The 11,343-nt window shown below is 39.6% G+C and overlaps 2 protein-coding genes across 2 annotated transcripts; one reads left to right on the plus strand and one right to left on the minus strand.

The window, feature by feature from the left end:
- Positions 1-2,130: 2,130 nt before the first annotated feature.
- LOC104426375 (rhodanese-like domain-containing protein 10) lies at positions 2,131-5,710 on the plus strand. The gene is made up of 2 exons (XM_010039395.3): positions 2,131-2,693; positions 5,358-5,710. The coding sequence occupies exons 1-2, from the start codon at positions 2,206-2,208 to the stop codon at positions 5,554-5,556; spliced, it is 687 nt and encodes a 228-aa protein (XP_010037697.2). The 5' UTR covers positions 2,131-2,205; the 3' UTR covers positions 5,557-5,710.
- A 1,627-nt stretch (positions 5,711-7,337) lies between these two features.
- LOC104426376 (pyridoxal 5'-phosphate synthase subunit PDX1.3) lies at positions 7,338-8,896 on the minus strand. Its single transcript, XM_010039396.3, has one exon. The coding sequence runs from the start codon at positions 8,592-8,594 to the stop codon at positions 7,665-7,667; it is 930 nt and encodes a 309-aa protein (XP_010037698.2). The 5' UTR covers positions 8,595-8,896; the 3' UTR covers positions 7,338-7,664.
- Between the last annotated feature and the right edge of the window lie 2,447 nt (positions 8,897-11,343).

Consider the following 11,343-nt stretch of genomic DNA (forward strand, 5'->3'; position numbering starts at 1 on the left):
TTATTACACTAGTTATCTAACTAGTTCCCGTTGTTACCTAAACTTGATTATTTGTCAACTAAGTGTCATGTGCAATTTTCAAATTCAACTTTGAGCCCCAAGTTCATGTTCACTAAGTGTCTGTATAATATTATTGTATTTATTATGGTCCTAGAATGTTACCTAACCATTCAACTAAGAAAATGAATTACAACACAAAAATGATATAAAAGAAATTTAAAAAAAAAACAAACAAATCAAAAAACAGTGATGAAAAGTGAATAAAATAGTGAAGTGTAGTAAAAATAACCGGATACAAATCGGGCAAAAAAATGTAATGTGGCATTTTTATTAAGCCCTAGGACAACAACACCATGAGCTAATTTTAAGCTAATTCTAGTACTAAAATCTAACAACTTAATGAAGCCATTTGTTCTAACCAGTTTTCCATTTTTTTTACTTTTTAGAACTTCATTTTTTTTTTTTTCTGGAACAGGGACTCGGGCCGGACCATGGGGGCCTAGTCTAGGTGAACGGTCAAACGCAAACTCGGCCCACATGCAAAGGTCATATTTGGATCACTCAAGGACATCAATGGGCTTATTAAAGTAAGCCCATACCACTGTAAAAAAAAAAGTAAACTCACATCAATAAACTTGAACCCGACTTCCAAGAACTCAGCTCAGACCCTTTTTTAGCCTTTTCAAGCCCATTTACACCAGGACCATTCTAGGCTTTCTTTTATTAAATCTAACGTAAGTCATTCTATGACAAGATCAATGTTTAGCCCAGATTTTATTTCATTAATCACACTAAACCCATATTTTAATATAGTCAAACCGAACCCTCATTAAGTCCACGTTGAATCTTGTTATTACGAAGCCCACTTTTATTTTCTTATCTCTATGTTTTCTTCATCTAGATTATTAGTGCTCTTCATCAAGTTCATCATCTTCTCTAGGTTATTGAAAACACACAAATTTACTAAGCTAGAAGAACACCAACACATACGCTATTATCAATCAAGCATACTATTCCAGCTCTTCATCATCGTCCATGCCCATCTATCAGGCAACCAACCTCATTCATTCGCAATTTGCTGAGCCACTATCCACCTTCATTTACCATTGTTCACTACTCTTTTAACTCAAAACCACAATCAACCAAAAAAAAAAAACTTAAAATCGAGACATAGGAAAAAATGAGTTTCCGTGAATTTCCAAAACATGACGAAGCTCTTGTCTAGAAGGGAAGCTATGGAGATGGCAATAAAGGTGATGAGCTGTTGCCTGTGGCCATCAAGAGGGTGCTCGATGGAGAGAGAGTGAGGGAGAATGTGTCAGGTTTCATAGATTCGTTGATTAAGAATCAGTATCCTTTAGAATTGATATTTTTTATGGCAATGTTTGCCAATACATATGTTGCCAACTCTCTAAATGCTCACTCTTGTGACTGAAGTTTCGTGATTCTTTCCTAAATCTTTTTTTCCTCGTAGAATTGGGATCCATCGAGTGAATTTAAAATTCTAAAATGATGTCATTTCTAAGACCCATTTATGCTGAATTTCTATGTTGGATCTATGTCAAACAAGTCAATTGCCATGTGCATTTTCATGTTAGCAATTTAACGGGTATATTGGATGGAAACTGATGTACAAGTTTAGATTTTCATAAAATAAAAATTAGTTCGGAACAAATATATTGGGAGTATAGCCATTTAAGGCTTTTGGTGTTATCATCCAGAATATTTTGGTCAATTGTCATGTGTGATTTTTGATGGCTGAGTTTATATTGTCGATGAATTCGAGATTTCATTGGGACTTCTTTTTAAGACTGTTTAATCTCTCGACTGATTAATAGCGGTCTTGTTTTTCCCTTACAGCCTTAGTCCTAGAAAAAATAAATAGTACTCCCAAAGGGGACACTTGTTTTATCGCCACTACCATTCAATTTTAAAAGACATAAAAATAAAAAATAAAAAAGCAAAGCAAAAAGGAGAAGTCTACATGAACGGCTTTATCCATGCTTCACTTGAAAATTATAATTAGCCAGTCTTCGAATTAATACCGATTTTGCAATTTTTTTAATGGAAATATCTATCATAATTTCTCCCAAAAAAAAACAAAAACAAAACGTTGTCCCTGGATGGGGCCTCAGAAACCTTCGTAACAAAACAATGTCAATTTGACAAAATCTTTCAGGATAAGAGAGAGAGAGAGAGAGAGAGATGGCTATTCGATGGAACCACCTCTCCACAGCGTGCAGGCTTCCTGGGACTCATGGACGGCATGAATCATCGCACCAGCAGCACTTCCTCGCCCCACCAAGACGCCCCAATCCTCATCATCCACCAACACCAAATGCGGTCCCATCCAGCAGCGCCCGGCAGCTCATCGAGTCCGGGGCCATCCGCCCCATACCGCCGAGGGAGGCGGCGTCCGCCGTCGTGGACGGCGACTACGTGATGCTGGACATCAGGCCGGAGTGGGAGAGGGAGAAGGCGCGCGTGGCCGGGTCACTGCACGTGCCGCTCTTCGTGGAGGACAGGGACAACGGTCCCCTGACGCTGCTCAAGAAGTGGGTGCACTTCGGCTACATCGGGCTGTGGACGGGCCAGAACTTCACGACCCTGAACTCCGATTTCGTCGAGCAAGTGGAGGCGGTGGTTCCTGATAAGGATGCTAGGATCCTCGTAGCATGTGGCGAGGGACTCAGGTGAGGCAACTGATGGGCCCAATCTGGTCTCGCTTCCTTACTTGTTTTTGTGGCTATGCTTGCCTCCGATTTTCCTTGTTTCAAGTTTAAAAAACTCTAACAACGATTAGAAGATGCCTATGTGGTTGATGGTTGAACTTGGAGTCAACCTTAGTAGAGGCATTATTAGTTAAAATTAGGAGTGAGCATGGTTTCAAGATAAAATCAAAAATTAGAGTATTAGACTGATAGGCACCAATTCAATTCTAAATTCTAAGATATGTAGACTAGTCACAGATTTCAAAAATTAGGGAGTCTATGCAAACAGATAGATTACAAGTTTTTAGGTGGAACCCAGAATAAGTATTTGTGTTTTTCTTGTTTTATATTTTAGCGTGATTGTACAGAATTTCATAGCGTCCAATACTAAGTGCGTAATTCGAAACCACCAATCCAAGCTTCTATTTCTGGCAATATGCATGATTGAAACTTTTAATTTGTTAATATTTCATAATTTTCGTATGTCTAAATATGAGTTATGATTAGGGGTAATGATTCACTTTAATCATTCAATTAAGGTACAAGTAAAAATTTAGATAGACGTTAAAATCGACCCTAGAACCTCTGAGAGGGTAGGTTCTATAATCCAAAAATTGGGAAACTTGTTTTAAGGATAGGTTTCTAGTTTCAAGTGGAACTTGAACGGAACCTAAAATCGCTCACCCTTAGTTAAAATCTTATTATAACTAGACCAATCAAAATAAGTCTTAAACCATATATGACCCATTTAAAACATAAATGAGTCAGATATGGATCATTCAATTTTGAAAAGCCTACCTTATATGGGTTTTAAATTTAAAGGCTAAAATAAATGGGTTGAGTTCAGAACCCATTTTCAATCCACTAAGGTCATCCACAGTCTCTTCTTCTTCATCCTTATAAAAAAAAATATATATATATATATATATATATATATATTCTTTCTTTTCTTTTTTTTTTCTTTTTCTTTTTCTTTTGTTCTTCCCTTTTCTTTTCTTTCTCCCTTTCTTCTTCCTCCTTCCATCTTCTTTGGCCGATGGCCATCGTGGCCACGACAACGACCGACCAGGTGAGGCACGAGCTCGAGGGAGGCCAACAAAGCTCGAGCCCGTCAATCTAGCAAGGCCAAGACCTCACCAATGTCTAGCAAGATTGAGACCTTACCGATGTCTAGTGAGGCCGAGACGTAGCCGATCCTCGTTGATCTGCTCATCGGCCTTTGGCAAGCTCGACCTCATCAACATCTGGTGAGTTGGAGCCTTGCTCAAGGCCAACGAGGTTCAACTTGTCAGAATCGGATGAGCTCGAGCTCATCGACCAACAAACGAGGATAAAGAAAAAAGGAATAAAAATAAAAATTTATTATTAAAATAAAATAAAAATATTAAAGGAATGCACAAAGGAATATCAAATAAGATTTTTTCATACCAAAAGATGAAAATATTTTTTAATTAATTTTCAAATTTTAGGTTAACGACAAAAATATTGTTATTTTCCAAAGATGATAACTTCCTAAAAAACATTTTTTGAGAAAAAAATGGAGCCTCAATTTTTACAAATTATAAAAATTATCCACTAGATTTGTATTAAATTAAAGTGTTTTAGCAATACATTTTTTTGTTTTAATCATAAGAAACAAGCTTTTCTAGGTTTGGAAGTATTTTAACAATATAATCTATAAATAATCTATAAAAGAAGTTTTCTTTAATTGAGTTAAATATGAAAGTGTTTTAACAATATGAGTCGAGTCAAATATAAGTCAAAAAATTTACATTATACATAAATGAGTCATAAATGGGTTAACAGATCAATTTGAGTTAAAATCTTTATAAACTTGATCCAAATCTGACCCGATCCACCCATTTAATAGGTCTTATCATAACTAGGGATGAGCAATTTCAAGTTCCATACAAGTTTCACCTGAAACTAAGACCAATCCCTTAGAACAAGTTTGTCACTTTTTGAAATCCGAAACCTACCCTATATATCCTAGAATTTGGAAAGGATCAATTCTAAGGTCTATCCAGGTTCTACTTATATTGATTGAACAATTGCTGTGAATTAAAACCTTTATAACCACCCCTTGTTATTACAATTCACTAATCATAAAGATATATAGAAAAATATGAACATTAATAAAATAAATTCTCAGTCATAAAATAGAAGCTCAAACTAATGTTTTTAGATTATATACTCATCATCGAACGATATGAAATATCATAAAATCGTGCGAAAATATAAACCAAGAAAAACATTAAAACTTATTTCAGATTCTAAGTTATAGATTATAGGTTTCAGGTTCCAAGTTCCTCCGACCAAGAACCTAAAACTTACCGGTCAAAATAGGTCCCTCATTTTTAAATTTGGAACTTATCGTGCATACATTAGAACTTGAAACCTACCGGTTCCTATCGGTCCGATTCTCAGATTTCAAGTTCTACTCTAGAACCATGCTCACCTCTAATTATGACATGAATTCAAATGGTAAACTCTCTCGCTTGCCATTTCGATGATAGTACTCTTAGATGAAAGTCAAATCCTTGGATGCTGTTATGTGAAAGAGAGCCTAAGAGGACACTACGTCGGATGTAGGGGGGGCTGGTAGATCATTGGTGCAACGTCATCTTTTGTGTTGTTGCTCCACAGATCGATGATGGCGGCGTCAAAGCTCTACGATCATGGCTACCGGAACCTGGGATGGTTGGCTGGAGGATTCAATCGTTCCAAGGACAGCGATTTCCCAGATGTTGAAGGTGCGGAGAAGTTGCAGTATGCCACAATCGGGGGCGCGTCGTACTTCTTTCTTCAATTGCTTATTCTCTTGCAAGCTGTTGGGAAAGAATAGCTACTGAAGATAAACTCTTTTGTGGTTGTTCTCGAACCACATGTCTCTGTTACTTTCGGTGAACATTCGGAAAATGAAATGGAGGAACCCACAAATTCGTGTATCGCTCTTTGATTATTCTATCATTGGCAAAGGGATCTGCTGCCAAAATGAACTACAAGCCTCTATATGCTGTTACAAATGTCGAAGATGAACGATGTTCACAAACTGCATCATGAACTCATCAGCAGTTACTCGCAAACACAAACGCCACATAATGAGAAGCCCTCCGGCCTTCACTGTTTCGAGTACATGGAAAGACTATTGCTCGGTTATTAGATGTAGAGTTACCAACTCAAAGTAAAAGATACAACAGAAGCATTTGGCAGGGCTTATGGTATGTCTATTATTTGCTAGATGGAATATTATCTAGCCGGAGAACACTTTCAGATGACACGATTTCTTCAAAGACTATGAGTTCAGGCCACGGTGAAGATGATGCAAACTTCTTGCCGTCTCCGATATTTTATTGCAGAAGTCCTCCAAATGCATCTTACAAGACGGAAGGGAAGCGAGGGAGAGGGACAGTGGACTTATGTTTATCATTTGCTAAATGAGAATATTATCTAGCCAAGGCACAATCGGAGCCCACTTTCAAATGACATGATTTTTTCATAGAATATGAGTTCAGGCCACAGTGCAGATGCAAACCTCTTGCTGTCTCCGGTATTTTATTGCAGAAGTCCTCCCAAATGTATCTTACAAGACGGATGGGAAGCAAGAAAGAGGGAGAGGGACAGTCAACAACAACTCGAACAGGAAAAAAGAAAATACCTTCTTTACTTAGACAGGACAAGAGAACTGGAACAAAGAACATAAACAAATCGAGCCACTGCTGTCCTAGTAAAAAAACGAAAAAAAAATGTGAATTGACGCGATTCATAAAAATGAATTGGTACCGAAAGTCAATCAATCCACACAATATTTGACCATATACACATGCAGAGACTGCATAACAAAATCTAGCACTACCAAAAAAATCACATGCCGGCTTAGGAATGCACGAACCACTAGTATTCAAAATGCCGGCTGTTAAAAGTGAAGCAGCACCAACAGCACAGATGTTGAAGCCTTTCAATAGCACCATAACTACCGTTGAACATCTTAGCAAATATGCTATTTTAATCAGAACTCGGCATAAAAAGGAGGAAGAAGAAGAAGAGGCAGATCTTGAAACTTTCAATAGCTCCAAAGGACCAGCTTTCAGTTGAAGTCCTTCAATTCCATCCACTGTGAGACACGCACCTTATTCCAGCATATCAACAACAATCTATCCACGGTATCAAAATCAGCAGCCGGCCCAATCCCAATCCCCACAGAAACAAGGAACTGTTTTTTGACCCATCTAAATCTGCCGAGCTAGGCAGGTTGGTGTGGCAAGCACGAACCTACTCATCCACGTAATGCTTAGACCAGTTGGGCTGATCAAAACAAGGAACTGTTTTTTGACCCATCTAAATCTGCCGAGCTAGGTGGGTTGGTGTGGCAAGCACGAGAACCTACTCGTTTACGTAATGCTTAGACCAGTTGGGCTGATCAAAACAATGGATCTACGTGAATCAGCCAAGAGAATCGGATGGTCAGGGGACCGTAGACCATCCTTGACAAGTAAACACTGCTCTAACTCATACTATCCATTCTTCAGCACGAGGCTTTAAATAATCCTCCGCACTAAACTCTCATAATCCTATTAATGCACATGTCAAATCCCACATAAAGAGCAACGGCAGAGAGCAGACAAGTCAAAACAATACACCAGATCGATGCAATGCAACAGTTTCATACATACTTCAATTTCCTAAGCAAAGCACAGCTTAAAACAGAGAACTTGAGCAGCAATTAACGTTCTTGGCCTAAAAAGAACATATTATCACTGTGGTACAACATGTCCAGACCCAGACAGAAAATGACAACCACGCAAACCCAATAAACAATCCCAAGGAACCCCCGTTGATTCACCAAGTATAATCACTCCCATGACAAATCCTCCCAACATTTAACCTTGTTATTCCCAAAGAACAGAGTAGCTCTGAGCTAAACGCCTTACACGTCCCTGACCAATCCTCCCATCAATCCGACCGGCTGGCGAACCTTTCCACCTTGGAATCCGTCAAATTTAACCCCACCATGGCCTCCCCTAATCCGCAGCTCACCTCCGCCAACATCTCCGGGTCGCTGTAGTGCGTCACCGCCTGCACAATTGCCCGCGCTCTCTTGGCCGGGTCGCCGCTCTTGAACACCCCCGAGCCGACGAACACGCCGTCGCAGCCCAGCTGCATCATCAGCGCGGCGTCGGCCGGGGTCGCCACCCCTCCGGCGGCGAACTGCACCACGGGCAGCCTGCCGAGCTGCTTGGTCTGCATGACAAGGTCGTAGGGGGCAGCGATCTTCTTGGCGAAGGTGAACACCTCGTCGTCGTCCATGTTGCGGAGCACCCGGATGTCGCCCAACACGGAGCGCACGTGGCGCACGGCCTCGACGACGTTGCCGGTGCCGGCCTCGCCCTTGGTGCGGATCATGGCGGCGCCCTCGCGGACGCGGCGGAGGGCCTCGCCGAGGTTGCGGCAGCCGCAGACGAAGGGGACGCGGAAGTTGTGCTTGTTGATGTGGTTGTCCTCGTCGGCGAGGGTGAGGACCTCGCTCTCGTCCACGTAGTCGACGCCGATGGCCTCGAGGATCTGGGCCTCCACGAAGTGGCCAATCCGGGCCTTGGCCATGACGGGGATGGTCACGGCCTGCTTGATCTCCTTGATGAGCTGGGGGTCGCTCATGCGGGCGACGCCGCCCTGGGCGCGGATGTCGGCGGGCACGCGCTCGAGGGCCATGACGGCGCACGCGCCGGCCTCCTCGGCGACGCGGGCCTGGTCGGCGTTGACCACGTCCATGATGACGCCGCCGCGCAGCATCTGGGCGAGCCCCACCTTGACGGAGAAGGTCGACTTCTTCGCCTCCGTCAGGGCCCCGTTCCCGTACACCGCCACCACTCCGGTCCCGGCCATTTCGCTCGCCGCAGGCGTCTAGAGAGAGAAAGAGTTAAGAGAGAGAGGGAGAGAGAGGATGGAGAAGATGGCTAATGGCTAATGGCTATGGAGAAGGTGGCGAGGGATTGAGGTGGGAGGGGCGGCTTTTGAATGGTTCGAGGAGAGGAAGGAGGGTGGTGTCGCTTCGAGGTGCGTGGTGCGACGAGAGCCGTCAGATTTGGGGGAAATGGTGGGATGGGTGCGGGACGATGATGGTTGGCTGATATGGAGCGGCCGCTGAAATGTGATCGGACGGTGGTGACGGCACTGACGAGCGAGCGAGGGAGCGGAGCGCGGTTGGATCTGCCGAGCGGCTTCGAGTATTTAAAGGGGTGGCATAATGGCATTTGGGGCTGACTAGGAAAATAGGGGAAAGTGGATCCACTTGGCGGTTCCGATGTGGCCGTGGCGGCTTACGCATTATTTTATAATAAAAAAATTAATATCACGAAATATCTTAAATATATGCTTTTGAATTAAATTTTTGACTACCAAAAACTTCAATCAAGTGAAGTTATAATGTATGTACCCCAAACTAATTTTTTTTATCATCAAAAGGCCCAAACATATATATTTATAGCAAATTTATCCTCCATTAATTTGTTAAATTGGATTAAACAAAAAACCACAAATTGATGGATATATGACAGTTGAAAGTAAAACTCATAATTAATATACACATCAATTATCACATATCATTTAATTCAGTAATTTAACAGTAAAATTTAAAGAAAACTAACGAATGATTAATTATTAATTCTAAGTAAATTTGTCACGAAATATACCATTTTATGATTTTCATCATATTAATCCTTACAAAAACAAACTACATAATCTACTTATAAAAATATTATGTACTTCTAATGAAACTCAATCTTTTTTCCCTCTTCAATTATTTACTTTACACAATAGAAAAAAATCATAAAATATATTTTCCCTATGCAATTTCTTAAAATTGTGCAATTTTATCGATAAATCATTTCATTATTTCATGAATAAAATATTTCATAAACTAATATTCTTTATCTTTTAAATATCAATTTTTATATACATAATGGTTGTGCACGTCTGATACTTGTATATAGATTATGCTGAAGATCTAGGTGGATTCAATTGGAAACATGATGCATTTATTCAAATTTTGATTGGTAAGTCATCGCATCGTTACGAGTACATCGATTTTATGAGTTAATTTTAACGTGGTTACACTTAACATGCTTCAATAATGAAATCATCATTAATTTTGTGGTGCTTATCATTCCTCAAATAATTTCTCTATAATTTTTTCTTACATTAGATTTGAATTGCAAAATCCATTAATTTCTGCGTCATTTTACGACAAGTTTCGTATTAATGTTGCTTTATGATTTTGAGCAAATCATGTCTGTCGAAGACCACCCTAATGAACTTGTAGAGACATGGCAAGCCCATTGTTACAGTCCCACCAACACTCAGAGACTTTTTTTTTTTTTTTGGGTCAAGCAACACTTGAGAAGTTAGAAAGACCTCTTCATATGATGATTCTTTCTAAGAGTACTTTTAATGTTTTATCTCATATTTTTCTTTAGGGGTATATCTGTTGCTATATATATAATTTTCAATTGTGACCTTATTACGTGTCACAACCAAATATATAGAAGTTCTAATACTCATTTCATAAAAAGAAAACCTTCTGGATTTCTTTTTTCCATCAACTTCCAATTCATCGCATTTGTAATTTAATCTCTTCCGCTTATATATATCAACGAGGTATTGGATTCACTGTTTATTTGATTTATCTTTTTTTTTTCTTTTTTCTTTTTATATCACAAATATAAATCTACTTATCTCTTAGTCAAGGGAAACTTAAAGTTTATGTATCCATTGTTTGATCATTTGAACCAAAAGCTCAATCATGAAATGTTCTGGCCTTATACCATATCAAAGTATTTGATTATTGATTTTGTTTGAAATATTACATTTTTAACTGGTTTAACTGATTCTTTTCTATTATGAACAATGCCGAAAAATGAGTATATGCAAGAAAAGCCACAAAATAGACTCAATGGGTATCTGAATTTGGTTGGATAATAAATGATAATAATTTCATACCGTTTCAATTCACTCGAAATAGAGGGTTAGCTCGATGTTAAAAGTCAAAAAAAGAAAACGAATCGATATTTTCTTGTCATGTAAGAAAACATGAGAAACATGATGTCAGGGCTTACATGATTTTGCGAAATTGGGGCTAAGAAAACGAAGGTGGGTGTTTTTTAATTATTATTATTATTTGTTTAATTTTACTTCATGGAAGGACGCACTTTTCGTGGCTCTGTAATTGTCTGGCGTGGAATCGAAACAAAGCACGTCCAATAGCGACGAAGAAAAAGGAAAAATTATGATTTTAAGAGGCACCAGTGCGGTCAGGACAGGGAACCGCTTGTTTATTTATCTTTTCAGGACAAACCATTTTCGGCCCTTCGCATGGCATCCATAGAAAATGGAGAAGAAGTGTTCAACTTGTCTTCTTTTGCTACATTCATTTCTCCCACCTCTTTTTCATTTTTTTAATGTAAAAAGTGGGCATTACCTTTGACGGTCCGAGGTTTGTCCCCTTCTTTACTTTTTTGGTCAAAGTCTGCTTCTTTTCTTACTGAATTTAAAGTCTCTTTCTCCCACTTTTCGTGAGCCGTGACCGTGCTTCCCAAGGAACTCCATAATTGCGATTATTACTAATACCGAGCAAAAT

The sequence above is a fragment of the Eucalyptus grandis genome, chromosome 11 (genome assembly GCF_016545825.1).
Source record: "Eucalyptus grandis isolate ANBG69807.140 chromosome 11, ASM1654582v1, whole genome shotgun sequence".
Classification (NCBI taxonomy): domain Eukaryota; kingdom Viridiplantae; phylum Streptophyta; class Magnoliopsida; order Myrtales; family Myrtaceae; genus Eucalyptus; species Eucalyptus grandis.

Excerpts from the sequence above, each read along its gene's own strand:
- LOC104426375 (XM_010039395.3), top strand. The coding sequence starts at position 2,206 with ATGGCTATTCGATGGAACCACCTCTCCACAGCGTGCAGGCTTCCTGGG. Across the intron at positions 2,694-5,357 it reads GCATGTGGCGAGGGACTCAG|ATCGATGATGGCGGCGTCAA; the intron begins GTGAGGCAACTG and ends GTTGCTCCACAG.
- LOC104426376 (XM_010039396.3), bottom strand. The coding sequence starts at position 8,594 with ATGGCCGGGACCGGAGTGGTGGCGGTGTACGGGAACGGGGCCCTGACG.